Below are 16103 nucleotides of genomic sequence, written 5' to 3' on the forward strand. Positions count from 1 at the left end.
CTATCCCAGAGTCTCATAGCTAGCCAGTATAGAGGCAAGACTTGAACCCAAGATTTCTGAATCCAAAGATATGTGGCTTCCAGTGGAGCCATGGAAATCAGGCTGAGAGGGCCACATGCAATTCCCCCTGCCCTTCCCCTTGGCCTCATTCTGTGTAGACTTAACGACACCAGTTCTTTGATAGGCATGGTGTCTTCCTTTGGACACAGGCGGAATATAAGTAAATACAGTAATACTTCTTATTAAATGAAGAAATGGGTGATAAACCAGAGCTATGGCCTCTCAGGATTGTCTTGCTGCCCAAGGCCTGGTCTCAGCTCCAAGTGGCCATCGGGCCTACCAGGCAATCATCATCTTTAAAGTCGACCTCACTGTGTTCTAGTTGCTGAGTCTCATAATCCTAGATGGCACAAAGGCATGAGGATTCCTGGGTGCCTTTAACAAACCCCAAGTTGGGAATGCTGATTTTAGAACTCCAGGTGGCCACTTAGAATCTGCTGGGTAGTAAATGTCCCCAGCATGAGTTTCCCTTACTCGTCATTAGGTAGCAGACTCTGCCACCCAGAATGCATCTCCTTCAGAACCATAATGCTGGGTGCTGGGAGGGAGAGGCTGGGCTTGCAATGCAGCTGATGCATCAGCAGAGGCCCCAGGGAACTAACTGTGTGTATTACAAGTGACTGGAACGTATAATCATCAAATTCACAGACTAGAAATAAAAATGAATTAAGTTTGCAATTTAATTGGAACAGGGACCCATGTCCTCCTTTCCCCATGCTGCCTTGAAAAAGGAACAGCTGACTGGTAAGCCCCACTCTGTTAGTGTCCTGGGCTTTGCTGCATTGCCTTGCTGTACAGGACAGTGCATCTGACCAGGTGGAAGTGGGCATTTCAGGAGGAAAACTGCTGCCCAGATGCCAAAGCAGGACAAATGCCAGCACCTGGAATGCTGGAACGACAGGCAGTTTCCAGGGGTCTCAGATCATTGCTGCTTTTGCTGGGAGACAATGATACCATCTTGTTAGGGTTTGTGTTCAGTTTATGGGGATGGGGGGATGGGGGAGTTTATCACCCAAGGCTGCTAGGTATGGTTTATGTAGCAAGTATAGTATCCAAGGGCAACATCCTAGGGAATGCCAAGCACAGTACAGAAACCAGATTGTTCATAATCATTTTCTAGCAGATGTTATTTGTTCTTTAAAAATTAATATATTTCAAAATATGTTAATTTTGAAAATATATTAGTCTTGAGGAAGGATACCTTTTTATCATTTCCTGAAGGTAACATGTGTGCTAGTGTAGTGATGGCCCTGGGGTCACCTCACACATCAGTCACTACTGAGAGGCAGCAATGGCTTTTGGAGAGGATTCTGACACCAATTCAGGTGCAGCAGGATTGATCATCAACCTCCACGGTGAACTAGAAGGGGGCAGTGGCATTCAAGCTACAAATCTGCTGTTTCTGATTTCCAAGGGCCATCATCATTAATGATACCCTAGTTATCTTACATGTGGCATTTGACTTGACATTTGTCATTGTCTTCTGGGAATGCACCAAATACTTAATTCAGCCTCTGGACAAAGACTGTCCTCTGGAAAATTACAAACTTAGCCATGTTTTAATGATTGCCACTCTAGCCTCATTTCTTTTTATTGGCTGTCTTAATGTTCACTTTCAAAAAATTAGAAAATGCAGGTAAATTTTTTAAAGGAGGAAAAAATGTATAATTCCACCACCCAGGAGTCATCACTGCGATAGCCTTTTCTGGAGTTTGAACTGTCAGATTCTTCTCTGCACATACTATTTCGGCATATATTTTTTTAAAAAGAACGGAATATACCTACTCTTCTGTAATCTATTTTTTATCATTTAGTATATGTAATCAGTATCTTCCCATGTGCAGTAAAGAGCTTATTTGGATTTTTTTTTTTGGCCTATTTTTAGTTATCCTACATCCTTTTGTTTTTTGAGACGGAGTCTTGCTCTGTCACCCAGGCTGGAGGGCAGTGGCGCGATCTCAATTCAGTGCAACCTCCACTTCCCGGGTTCAAGCAATTCTCCTGCTTCAGGCTCTGGGGTAGCTGGGATTACAGGTGTGCACCACCACGCCCAGCTCATTTTTTATTTTTAGGAGACATGGGGTTTTACTATATTGGCCAGGCTGGTCACGAACTCCTGACCTTGTGATTGGCCACCTGGGCCTCCCAAAGTGCTGGGATTACAGGCATGAGCCACTGCACCTTGCCTATCCTACATCCTTTTTTAAATGATCATCCTACTCAAAATTATTTGATTAATGAATATTCACGAAAGTACCAGCTCTGCGAGCATGCACGTTCTTTCTCTCAACACATCTCAGCAACCCCACTTTAGTGGGGCCTTCTAAAGAAAACATTCCAAGCCCATGGAGCGAGTCTCTAATGGGAGAATTTCAGACACTGTGATAGACAGGCGAGGTGTCTTTCTTGGGGGCTGAGGTGGGTGGTGTTGGTGCCCTTGAATTACAATGCCAAGGTGGTAAATGTCAACAAGCCTTAAGGTAGAAGCCAAGGACAATGGGATTCTGTCTTGCCCTGACGCAGACCTGCAGTGAACCTCAGTTTCTTTCTCTTTAACTTGACTCTCAGTATGCCATGTGGGTTGTGCAGCCAGGCAGAATGGTAATAATAGATAAGTAGTGGAACAGGCATGGCTGAAATCTGAGCCTTGTGGATCAAAGTTGGGAGTTTGAATTTTAAGTACAATGAGAATCCACTTGTTACTTTTAAGCTGGAGAGTAACAACCTGATTTATAATTATATGAAGACCCCTTTGCTGCTAATGCTAAGGCATGCCCCTCCCTCCCCTCCCTCGGCTCAAGCACAGAGAGGCAGTGACCCTCTGCGGAGCTGGGTTTGAGACACTTCTCTTCAACTGAGCATAGGGAGAAGGCATTCTTGTGTGTCTGTGTTTCTCTGTTAGTATTCCTGAAGCAGAAGGCAAGCCTTCCCACCACAGCCAAAGAGAGGACGGAGGCTGCCAGAGGTGTTCTTAGGGCCACTCACTGGCCTCTATATTGGACTGGCCAGCTTCCCTGTTAAACTGGTATTTCCTGATGGTAAATCAAATAGGTGGTCTGCCTGTGAGTCACAGCTGAGTTCAGTGCTAGCAAATGCCTCTATAAATTTTTAAAATAAGGCCAGATGTAGCTCCAGGATATGTGTTGCCAAGAATAAATCTTACTAGGAGAGTAGCTGGAAAAGACAGAAAACCCTCATGACTTTCCTCCTCATCCATTACAACCTTGTCTGCTTTAACCCCTTTCTTAAGTTTTTGATACCCTGATGAGGTTTGATGTCCTCCCCCTTCAACTTCATATCAGGAAAAATTCTAAACATATAAAATACTTGAAGGAATAATGAATATCCTTATACCCTTGATGTACAGTCACGAACATTTTGTCATATTTGCTTTAATTTTATTTTACTGAATCATTTGAGAGTAAATGGAAGACACTGAGTCACTTCAGCCTTAAATACCTAAGCATGTAACTCCTAAAAGCAAGGACATCCTCCTGTGTAACTTCAGAATTACGATCCTCTAAATTTAAAATGTTCTTAATATCGTACACGATGTAGGCAAGACTAAAATTTCCTCAACTGTTCCTAAAATGTTTCTTTTATCATGGGTAGATCCTGGTTCCAAAAAGCTATGAGTTTCCCAAAGTGTGAATAATATGCAGTTGCTAGACAAAAACCATGAGCTTTAACCACCCTTCCTTGGAGAACTGCCAGGAGCTTGTGCTTCTGCAGAAGTTTCTCTCTGGGAGGAGTTAATAAGTGAAAGTTATGATTCAGTAACTTTGCATGTACCAAGTGTCATGCTAATGCCTATTATTCCCACTATGTGATAACTACAAGAGAAATCATCATTAGGTGATTAAGAACCACAGTCTACTGTAAAATTGCTCTGTTGACAGGTTTTTGGAGTTGGGATGCAAAAATATTTTACTGTAATGAACTCGCATCAGAATTCAAGGGATTCATATTTTATTGAAGTGTTTTTTGTCTTAATTTTCTTTCTGTATTATACTTAATTTAAAACTGATGGACCATCAGTTTTAAAACTGGGGGATTCCTTCAAATGTCCAAAACCTTAAGTGTTTTCAGCTCATGTAGTCTATGAGGCTAACTGGAGACTTGATTTCTCCTGGCTACAGGCTACCATAAAGATTCCATGTACATATTTAAAAAAGATTCAACATGATTTTAAGAATGTCAGATTTATGCAGAATGGCATTAGACTCTACCTTTAAGGTTCTGGTCATAGGTGAGTGAAAAACTACCGCTTTTAGCTGATTTCCTAAAGGGAATCATCAAACCAGTATTTTCTTAAATAACCTTAGCTCTGATTTTTGAGGCAACAAGACAAATGTCACTAATGCATTATGTTTTTGGCTTTGTTGAGTAAGTACGGAGAAAGAAGCTGAAAATGGGAGGTCCAAGCACCCCATAGAAATCGGTGCTTGGCAGGAGGGGCATGGAGGTGCCGGGCGTAACCAGAAAGCTCAGTGTTCTAAACATTCCCTTATATGGAGGTACATAATGTGGTTCCCGCATACTGATGTTAAGCCCCAAGGATACAGAGCCTGTGAAGCAGGCAAGAAATTAGGCTTCCCATTTCCACCGAGACCCTCTCCCTTGCACGGAATGTACAAGCTGCAACTCCCAGTCCTCATGTGTGACTCCAGGTGCAGTGGAAGGCTCATCCGAGAGACGCTGCCTCTGCATCCGTTCCACTAGTCCCTCACTGCCAGCGGCTCTTCGCAGCCCTCGCTAAATCAATCAGTAATTTAATCTTACCCAATTCTATGTGTGATCTTTTCCTGTCCATCTATGCCTTGCCTGAATAGTGCTATATATTGCTATGTTTCACCTCCAACCTCTTCCCCTGTCCCCTGAATTGTCAAAGGGATAACAGAATTATCCTGGATCACAATCATGCCTGGTCAACTGGGAAAGATCTGTAACCAAGAAACTGTGGCCTAGAAAGTGGGCTTTCCCTTCCCTCGAGTATATGCCAATGTCTTCTAAGGTTAGCATTTCCTAAAGTGGGAATTGGGCATGCAAGAAAATGCTACTTAATCATAATGAGCCACACAGTGAGCACGTTCTTTCCTTTTTCAGTTTCCTGATAATCCTTCTGACATCCTTAATCAGAAACTCCATTTGAAACCGGCAAATGTTAGCACCTAATGTTTACTAATTAATCTTGTTTTTAACAAAGAGGGAATAAGCCTTGTGTTCAGAGATCTGGGCAGGCGGCAGCTGGAATTATATGATTTTGCTTTATTTTGATTAAATGTATTATTCTGGTTGCTTTCTAAGGATGGCAAGAGATGATTTTTTTAAATGGAAGTGATAGTTTTCTTTTAAAATTAAATTTCAGTAAAAAGGTTTTGTAAATAACAGCACCAGTGATCTGCAGATCTGGCAAGAGCTGTGACAACTAAGCATCAATGTCAAAAATCTGGCAGCCCTAGTCCAAGAAGATGCTTCTAGATGGGGCATCTTCCACTCTGGCTGTACATCAGAGCCAAGTGTGGAGCTTTTAAAATATCTGGGCCCAGCCAGGTATGGTGGCTCACGCCTGTAATCCCAGCACTTTGGGAGGTCAAGGCAGGTGGATCACAAGGTCAGGAGTTCAAGACTAGCCTGGCCAAGATGGTGAAACCCCATCTCTACTAAAAATAAAAAGGTAGCCAGGTATAGTGGTGGGGACCTGTAAGCTACTAGGAAGGCTAAGACAGAGAACTGCTTGAACTCAGGAGGTGGAGGTTGCAGTGAGCTGAGATCGCACCACTGGCGACAGAGTGAGACTCCATCTCAAAAAAAAAAAAAAAAAAAAAAAAATCTGCATCCATTCCCAAGGATTTGGTTTTTCTTGTGATAGGGCTCGGGGATCAGTATTTTAAAGCGAATTTCCAAGCGATTTAAATGAGCAGCTGCAGTTGAGACCACTGCACTACCCTGCGCTGCGTTCCTGGTGCTTGACGACGTCCATTTAGAATAGTACTCAGTAGCACAAACTGTAATATGACCCTGACCATTGGGGGTCTCCTCACAGAAAAGTCATTGATACAGAACTGTATAACCAAGGCTCTGATTTCTTGGCAGTTACTGGCAAGGCTAACAAAATAAGCAAGAACTGATCTGGCTTTGGATGAAGGTGACTGATTGCCATTGTCTTGAATGGTGGTATCTTGAGGATGTTAGAGGATAAACATTACATTTTGATTTATAATCCACAACGAAGCTGAAATGTCCCTCCCCTGATTTATAGTTAATGAGCCCTATGCTAGGAGCTGAGGATACACTAATGACCCTTGCCTGGGAAATCTTTCCTATCACCTTTACCTCTGTGTTTTTTTTTTTTTTAAGACAGGGTTTTTCTCTATTGCCCAGGCTGGAGTGCAGTGGTGCGATCTTGGCTCACTGCAACCTCTGCCTCCCAAGGTCAAGCAATTCTCCTACCTCAGCCTCCCAAGTAGCTGGGATTACAGGAGTGTGCCAACTGCATGGCTAATTTTTGTATTTTTAGTAGAGACAGGGTTTCACCATGCTGGCCAGGCTAGTCTCGAACTCCTGACCTCATGATCCTCCCAGCTCGGCCTCCCAAAGTGTTGGAATTTCACAGGTATGAGCCACCGTGCCCAGCCTTCTACCTCCTGTTTCAGTTCTTGTTTTATGCCATTTTTCACCAAATTGTTTTGTATCTAGGTTGAGGGTCTCTGATTATAAATTTTCATCAGTAAAATTCTGAGCAAAACCTCAACAGGTAAATATTTATCAATCAAATCTATATAGTTGCCATTGTCAAATGGTGTGTTAATAAATAGTTAAAAAGCTTTGGGGAATGGCTGGGTGTGGTGGCTTATGCCTGTAATCCTAGCACTTTGGGAGGCCGAGGTTGGTAGATCACTTGAGGTCAGGAGTTAAGAGACCAGCCTGGCTGACATGGTGAAACCCTATCTCTACTAAAAATGCAAAAAGTAGCCAGGTGTAGTGGCACATGCTTGTGATCCCAGCTACCTGGGAGGCTGAGGCATGAGAATTGCTTGCACCCAGGAGGTAGAGGCTACAGAGAGCCAAGATAGCACCACTGCACTCCAGCTTGGGCAACAGAGTGAAACTGTCTCTAAAACCTCTAAAATCATCTTGCCCACCACTAGAGGGCCTGGAGGGCTAACCTATGCTGACAACTGGGGGGTGGGTGGTGAACAGTGCCATCAGGGATGGGAGATGCCCTGGAGTCTCACACTCTGCCTGGCCCATGGGGACTCTTGGTCCTGTTTGTGGAACCAGTGATTCTTAACTTTCAGACCATTTTTCCCCCAAGTCCTGATATATTGATGATGCTAGCAGGTTTGCTTTTCAGATTAGGCCATTTCTGAAAAGATGTAAATAGAGTCCAAAATCATAAAGTCACACAAAGAAAGTGTATTATTGGGAATCAAGGTGTCTCCATTCCACAAAGTGTAGATCGTTTTCAACCAAAAATATAGTCTGTATCTGGGCTGGAAGAAATACTCATACAGAAAGGTCAAAGGCATTACTTGTGGGTGCCTGGGCAAAAGGACAGGACATGCTTCTTGGGCAGCTGGAGGAGTCTTTTCTCAGAGTGATGGGCAAAAATCATCCTGGATCAAGCACAGGTAGGCGTATGGAGTGATGATCTGAGAGGGGTAGTTGAGAAGGGTCTTTCACTTTTTTACTTTCCATGCATTTGAATTGTGTACATTTGTTATGTATGTGAGTCTTTCCTTTTAAGGAAAAAAAGTAATAAATGTTTACTGCAATAAATCTAAATAATTTAAAGCCTAAAAAGCGAGAGACACTTATCCCTTGGCTCTGTCATCATCACACCCCATAGAGGCAATCGCTCGTCTCAGCTTGGTGAGTGTTGCTTTTATTTATGACTAATAATTTTATATGAGAAAATATGCTAGAACATCTGGAACAATATTTTTAGAATGTGAACAGAGGTCAGCTGGGTATGGTGGCTCATGTCTGTAATCCTAGCACTTTGGGAGGCTGAGACAGGCAGATCAGTTGAGGTCAGGAGTTCAAGACCAGCCTGGCCAACATGGTGAAACCTTATCTCCACTAAAAATATAAAAATTAGCTGGGTGTGTTGGTGTGTGCCTGTAATCCCAGCTACTTGGGAAGCTGAGGCAGGAGAATTGCTTGAACCCGGGAGGTGGAGGTTGCAGTGAACTGAGATCATGCCACTGCACTCTAGCGTGGGTAACAGAGTGTGCTGTCTTAAAAAAAAAAAAAAAAAAAAAAAGTGAACAGAGGTCATCTTAGTGTGACAATGCGGTTTTTGTTTTCTTTCTGCTTCTCTGAGTTTTCTATCAATAAATTTATTTCAATTGTGTAATAAAAACAATTAGAGGAAAGACATTAAAAGGCAGAAGTAGCAGACAGGTCAGATGTGGTGATGGAACTATTGAAAAGAACAAAAACAATTGGCAAAGCCCAGTTGGGCATCTCTCTGTACGTTAATACGCTAACTTCAAGGATCTTTGGACTCCAAGGCACATCTGGTTTTCATCCCGACTCCTGCACTAGCTATAACGCTGGGAAAATCAGCTACCTCTTGGGGTCTCAGTTTTCCTATCTACACAATTTGAGGTTCTACTAGATCAGTGGTTTTCAAGAGGGGAAGGTTTTACCCTCCTGAGGAATATCAGGCAATATCTGGAGACAGAGACATTTTTGGTTGTCACAATGAAGGGTGCTACTGGAATATAATCCAAAATTACTGTTTGACATTTTTGCTGAACAAAGCACAGGGTGACCCCCTAGAAGAAAAGATTATGTGGTTCCAATTGTCAGTGGTGCTGAGGTTGAGAAACCGACCTTGGATGGTCTCGTTCCCAGATCTGACTGGCATTCGATTCTGTGAGTTTGGGCTTAGGCTCTTCTCATCTCTGGTGAGGGCAGTAATGCTCTCAAATGACTGACAGGAGTGTTCCTGTGGTCCACTCCAATAAAACAGGGAGAGAAGAAATAACAGAGACGAAGGCAGAGAACACATTCAAGTCCAGGAGGCCTTGCAGTAAAAGGCAGACTGAATGGCTATGTTCTTCCCAGTGACTCAGGCCCGCCCTTCCTCACATGTACCAATAGGGCCCTCTCCTGGTGTATGTTGGCATAACAATGGCCCAAAGTCCCACGCAAAATTTGAACAAAAACTTAGTGATTGCTATTTCCCTAATGACCACTTTCTGATTTCCCAGGGAAGGAAATACTAGAGGAAACACTAGATAATAGAATTTCCTTTGAAAACCTGATACATGTGAAAATACTTAACAAATGCCAATCTGTTTCAGATTAGATCCAACAAATATTAAGAGGCTGCGATGACCAGACCATTTATGGACACCAGAAAAATGACGGACATAGGACTACCGCTACAGATTGCGGGAAGGAGGTCTTCTCAGTAAGTGGTGCCGGGACAATCTGGAAATAAAAGGTTAGATTTGTACCTCCCATTAAACGTCAATTCTAGGTGAATAATGTGGACTTAAAGGTCTGTTTAGTCTTGAACGACTAACCTCTAAAAGTTTCGGGAGATAGCATAGCTTCATGCGTTACAGCAGGGAAGGTTTTCTAAACGATTCATAAGAGTACCAACCAGAAGGGAAAAAAAGAAACCCACACTAAGCCTCAAGAACTTCCATTCACCAAAACGTGAGCCAGAGTAATATATCTGGAATACATGTATCCATAATACATAATGCCCACAAACCCATAAGGTAATTTAAAAAGGCAAGAATGTTGAACATCACTTCACAAAAGATAGTGTCCAAATGGCTAGTAACATGGAAAAGGAGAATCAGCATCATTAGGGAAATCAAAATCCTAATGAAATATGACACACACCTCCAGAATGGCTACGATGCAAAAGAGGGAGAAATTCAATTGTTCATGAGGCGGCAAAGAAATTATAACTCTCATATCCTGCTGAATGGGAGTATAAATTGGTACACACAATTTGTAAAACTGCTTGGCAGTATCTACTGAAGCCAACCTAATAGATGTTTCCCTAATAAAAAGAACATATATACACCAAAATACATGTACAAAAATATTCATGACATCATTATTCATAATAGTACCAAACTATAAACAACCCAAATGTCTAACCACAGTAAAATGGATGATTCAATTAGTCTATTCATGCAATAAGAATACTAGAATAATTGACTCAGTAATAGAAAATGAATCATCCACAACATGGATGAATCGCAAGTGTAATATTGAAGCAGAGGTCAGAAGGGAAAGGGAAAACATACTAGATAACTCTATATGAAGTTCAAGGACATGCAACACTACCTCTGGAAACAGAACTCAGAACCATGGTTCCTTGCGGAACACTGAAGAGGGCATGTAAGAACCACCTATGATACTGTAAATGTTCTGCATCTAGCTAGACCTGGGTGTGGGCTACATGCCCACATGCCTTCATCAAGCTGTACACTTAGGATTTATGCATTTGGCTGTAATATATTAATTAAACCACCAGAACACCTAAAAACCCAAAAACCAGAAAAATGCCACAGGTACATGGGTTTATGTACTAATATTGCACACTGAATTTTGAGAAATATAAGCACCTAACAATGAGGGAAATATACCTTTGTCCAAGTGATCAACTGTTCAATTTATATCCCTCTACTTATCGATGATAATCTGTTTAAAAAAAAAAAAAGGCAAACCACAGATGAGAAGGTATTATGGAACCTATAAACAGAAAGACCTCTGAAAATCTATTAGAACAGTATGGCAATTCCTCAAGGATCTAGAACTAGAAATACCATTTGGTCCAGCAATCCCATTACTGGGTATATACCCAAAGGATCATAAATCGTTCTATTATAAAGACACATGCACACGTATGTTTATTGTGGCACTGTTTACAATAGCGAAGACTTGGAACCAACCCAAATGTCCATCAATGATAGACTGGATATAGAAAATGTGGCACATATACACTGTGAAATACTATGCAGCCATAAAAAAGAATGAGTTCATGTCCTTTGCAGGGACATGGCTGAAGCTGGAAAACATCATTCTCAGCAAACTAACACAAGAACAGAAAACCAAACACTGCATGTTCTCATAAATGGGCGTTGAACAATGAGAACACATGGACATAGGGAAGGGAACATCACGCACTGGGGCTTGTTGGGGGGTGGGAGGATTGGGGAGGGCTAACAGGAGGCAAACCTAATGTAGATGACGGGGATGGATGCAGCAAACCACCATGGCACGTGTGTACCTATGTAACCTGCATGTTCTGCACATGGACCCGAAAACTTAAAGTATAACTGAAAAAGTAAAATGGGCAAGAGATTGCTTTCTCCTTTGCACTTTTTGGTATTTCCCAGTTTTCCTAAAACTATCATATACTTTTTAAAATTTATAGGCCAATGATAATACATGAATATGCTTTCCTTATAAGAAATTAAGACATTCCAGATAAGGCTAAAAAGTCCCTATTGACCTCTAATCCTGGGTTCCTCCCTAATACCCAGAAAAAATGACTAATTACTTGGTATGCTTTTTTTTTCTAGATCTTTTTCAATGCAGCGTTATTTGTGGGGTTTATTTTTTGTTTACCTCTATGGCATCATGTGTTTCTTGTCCTAAAACTTCATTTTAGGTCAATATTGTATCTGTCACCAATTTTTATCTTGGTATGTGCAAAGCTACTTTGTCACCTTATTCTTGTTACTTGCTTCAGTTTTCCATGAGAATGGATCTTCCAGTTTATACAGCCCTTTGTCTACAGATGGCCATTAGGCCTTTTTTTTTTTTTTTTTTTTTTTTTTTTTGGCAGTTAGCAGTCCTCTTTCATTGAGAACAATTAGTATGTCATTTAAATATTTAATTCTAGCTTCCCAAACTAAAAAACTCCAGAACGTTCATGCCTTATTCTTACCTCAAAGTACTGTCCAGGCTTGGCGATCTCCCCAGTTGTTTAAGTAGAAAGGGGAGTGTGCACTTCGGTGAACTTAATCCCTGCTCTGTGTCCATCCCCCGCTCCCCCCCAGCCCCCAGTGTTGATTCCAGGGATCAACACGGGAAACCTCTGCTTCCGTTCTTCTACCTCTGCTGCTGCTATGCTGTGTGACCTCAAGTGAGTGCCTCCTCTCTGGTTCTCTGTTTTCTCACTTATGAATAGGGGGGGCTGAAACATTCACGGTAGAGGGGGTCTGTCTCAGCTCTGAAGGTCCTTGATCCTGACTGTCCTGCTGTCCTCAGTGATACATTCAAGTGACCACCCAGAGATGCTGGAGGAAGTTTTCCTTTCCCCGCAGCCCCCATCAATAGTCTGCCTCCTGGGGTCTGAACATGGGAAGCTGAACTGATGCTCTGAATCATAGTTCCTCATGAAAAGTCCTCATGTCTCCCGCTAAGCAGGAGACACTGGGGACCAAGGCTTCAGGGACCCGCCCTTCCTACCTCCACTGTTCCTGGTGCCCCTGAGGCCTTCAGCAGTTGTTCCTATTTATCCCTGTGACTTCTGAAGTCTACGTTGGTATAGCAACCCGGGTCTGCTGATCTGTGTAATAAACCTATCAATTAGTTGTCTGGAGAGTCCATTTAAGGGGTAACAGAGAAGCAATTACTCCTTATAGAGGCAGGGCAAACAGTCCCCATTTCAGAGCCTCTCAGGGAGAATCTGAGGGCAGCAGGTCCAAGTCACTCATTTTAGGGATGGGAGCACTGAGGGATGAAATGAACTGGTTCATCCCAGGTCACACAGACAATTATTAGAGGCAAGGCATCCTTTCTGGCTTTGATTCGGAAGCTCCATTATCTCTCTACCTTTGTTCCAGGTTCCTCCTTTCCCCTCCTGCCTATTCTCCAAGCACTAGCTGCCTCCAAAGTGGGCTCTAGACTCAAAGCCTTGTCCATCACTCTCTTTCCAATGGTTCTCCCAACAGCCCCCAGGCCTTTGAAAACAGCCAAGCAGACTCCCTCGCCTGCCGCTCACAAGCTCGCATGGCATCCTGCGGTGAACCACGAGGCTGCAGTGACCTGCTGCCCGGCAAACTCCACAGCTCTTACCTCTGTCTCCTTGCCTCCATGCACCAGCTCAATGGTGTCCTTCCTGTTCCTTAAAGCCCATCAAGCTCCATCCTCCTTAAAAACAGCACACGGCTCCCTGACACAGCCACTCTCCTTCCATCCTGTTATCCTGTTTATTCATCACACTCCCATCCCCATCTGCAACCACATTCTGATCCTTATGACTCTTTGTCCCCCTCTCTGCAATAAAAATGGTAATACTCTGGCTCTTACTCATGGCCTTTGATCCACAACCTAGAACTGCTCCTGGCAATGAAGAGGCTTACCACGCCTCTTGCTGAATGAGTGGATGAATGGATGCTGAAAGAGATTCCCACTATGTCCTGAGAATGATGCAGCTCAGAGTAAAATCCTTCTGTTTCCTTCTACTGCTTTAGGGTGTCTCCATTACCCCCACACCTGTAGGACTGGGCCCTCTGGGAGCACCATGTGGAGGACAGACAAACTGGAGTGCCTTGGGGAGGACGCAGGAGAACACAGTCTCTGTGAGCCGGACGTGAGGCACAGCAAATACCAACAAGTGGTCATGCAGGAAGAAGCATGTGCTGGTTCTGCAGGGTCCCAAGAGGGAGATGTACAGGGGGTGTGTTTTTGTTCAATATGACAACACTAGTGATGGTTTAGTTCTTACTGCATGACCTTGACATGTGGTAGCTCTTTCCCTTGAAACTATCCTGCAGGGTAAAATAGTTTTCCCCCATTATAAAAAATGATAACACTGCATGCTCTCCCCTCAGCCTGGAACAGCTTCACAGGCAAATTCTCCAGGCTACCTCCCTGGAGATGCCCTCCTTTAGCCCCAAGAACAGATCGAGTTCTCCATATTCTGTTCCCACGGGGCTCTGCACTCACCCCTCCTAGCTCTTGCTGTAATAGTGGACACATGACTTCTGTGTAAATATGGACAGGCCATGAGGCAGGGCTGGACCCTGCTATATACCCCAGCACAGTGCCTGTCCTATGGTTTCCAAGGAGTAATTATCCAATGAGTGAGATGGAGCAGGGATCCCTCTTAGGAGCCCAGACACCCACTCCCCATCCCCCCCCCAACTCACAAGCATGGAAATAAAGGAAAATCTTGAATTTCTTAAAGAAATTCCAGGCACCTAGCTAGCCCTGAGAAATAAACAACCTGATAAGCAAGAAGGTAATAGTAACTTAAACCGACAGCCAAGGAAGCTAGAATCATGGGATGTCTAATTCCCTACAGAAATTAAAGATAACATCTTCACATATGTCCCAGAGCTGTTCTCAGAAACCCGGACCCCACACCAAACAGATGCGCTGGCATGTGGGCCTCAGATAAGAGGGAACTGCAGGTGGAGCTCTGACCACAGTTCTTTGTTCTTAACTTATTCCTGGGAGGCCTGGAATAAGTCAGACCCACAAGCCAGAGCTAACATTCTTTTCTACTGACCCTAAATTTTAAAGCTTCTCTTCCTTAACCAATTGCAAATCAGAAACTCTCTAGAATCTACCTATGACTATAAGACCCCGCCCACTTCAAGATAACCTGCCCCTTTGGGCTAAACCAATGTGTGACCTCCATGCAGTGACTTATAACTTCGCCTGAAACTTCTGCTTTCCTGAAGTTTACCCCTGACTTTAAAAACCCTGGTTTGCCATCTACTGGAGAGGTGGCGTCTTAAGCAAGAACTGCCCAGTTCTCTTGCTTGGTACTCTGCAAATAAACGCCCTCCTTTCTCCTGGGGCAAACCTCAGTGTAGATGTCTGTCCTTACTGCACCAAGCAAGTGGACCCCAGTATGGTTCCATAACATGAGTGAATGGCAAACTAAGACCTAGACAACTGCACTAATCATGAATGGGGGAGCCAGGACTAGACTCCATGTCTGTCTGACTTCAGCCACGACTCTCATGGCCAGAACTGTCTGGACATGGACAGAAAGCGCTTGTGAGCTTGCTCTAAGCACAAATCGATGCTGCGGGAGCCTCAATATCTGGCTGGTGTTGGCATCCCTTCCATCCCGGAGACATCCCAATTCCTTTGGGATCTGAACTTACCAGAGCCTGCTCTATGAGGAGGCAGAAGAGGATGGCATTGCCCACTTCCCTCAGGCTCTGGAACACGTCTGTTTTGAGCTCTGCGTACTCAATGATGTCCTTCAGCTGGTGGTGGAAGAACTCCAGGATCCCTGGGAGGTGAAGCGGCATGGTCAGTGGGAAGTTGACACTGCTCAATAGGGTCTATGGGAGACACTGACTGAGTGGTGGCCCCAGACCTGACTCTGGGATAACAAAAAGCCAAACCACGCATCCGTCTATCTTCAGGCCCAGAGTGAGATTTCTTTCAGGGCTCAGTGCTAGAAAAAGCTCAAAAAGCTGGCTCATGTCTTTTTCAGACCAAAACATACACACAAATGGGGCAGCACTGGACCCTTCCCAGTCCCTCCAAAGTTGCCTGAATTCCTAATCATGACAGGAATATTTATTTGTAGGTGTCAGATATTATGCAGAGGACTTTATCTGTAATATCTCATTTAATACAACAGTATCACAAATTAGGCACTATTACGCAACCCATTTTCAGATGAGGCTCAGACAGGGTAAGGGGCATGCCTGTAGTCACACAGGTAGTAAGTAGGGCAGCTGAGATTGAACACCAGGGATTTTAGCTTATCTTTTTCCTATTCTGAATCACCGACCCAGCACTTGACATCTTGGTTTTGAAAAACACATCAGACACCAATTCACGGTTCCCGTCTTTCCCTCTTCTCTAGGACCTGTATTCACTTCACTTACTATTAAGGAAGGAAAGAATTATCTTTCTGTCCAGCAATCAAACAGCAAAGATGTCCACTTCCTGACTTATCTGAGATATGTCAACTTGGCACCACTGCCTGCAGCCTCAGCCTCCCCAAGTATGCAGAGGAGGTGCTGAGCTCATAAATACATTTTCTAATAACCTGGCTCTGCATGCTGTAAATGCGCTCACAT

The 16103-nt window shown here is 43.5% G+C and overlaps 1 protein-coding gene across 3 annotated transcripts in view; it reads right to left on the reverse strand.

Moving 5' to 3' along the window:
- The window catches only part of CYFIP2 (cytoplasmic FMR1 interacting protein 2), a 143209-nt gene that overhangs the window by 26185 nt on the left and 100921 nt on the right, over positions 1-16103 (reverse strand). For all 3 annotated transcript variants that reach the window (XM_032259550.1, XM_032259551.1, XM_032259552.1), the window contains one exon: positions 15171-15301. In XM_032259550.1, the coding sequence (XP_032115441.1) occupies positions 15171-15301 (131 nt within the window). The remainder of the gene's footprint in view (positions 1-15170; positions 15302-16103) is intronic.

This window comes from Sapajus apella, unplaced genomic scaffold (assembly GCF_009761245.1).
Source record: "Sapajus apella isolate SASKATOON/1434 unplaced genomic scaffold, GSC_monkey_1.0 scaffold110, whole genome shotgun sequence".
NCBI classification, from domain to species: Eukaryota; Metazoa; Chordata; class Mammalia; order Primates; family Cebidae; genus Sapajus; species Sapajus apella.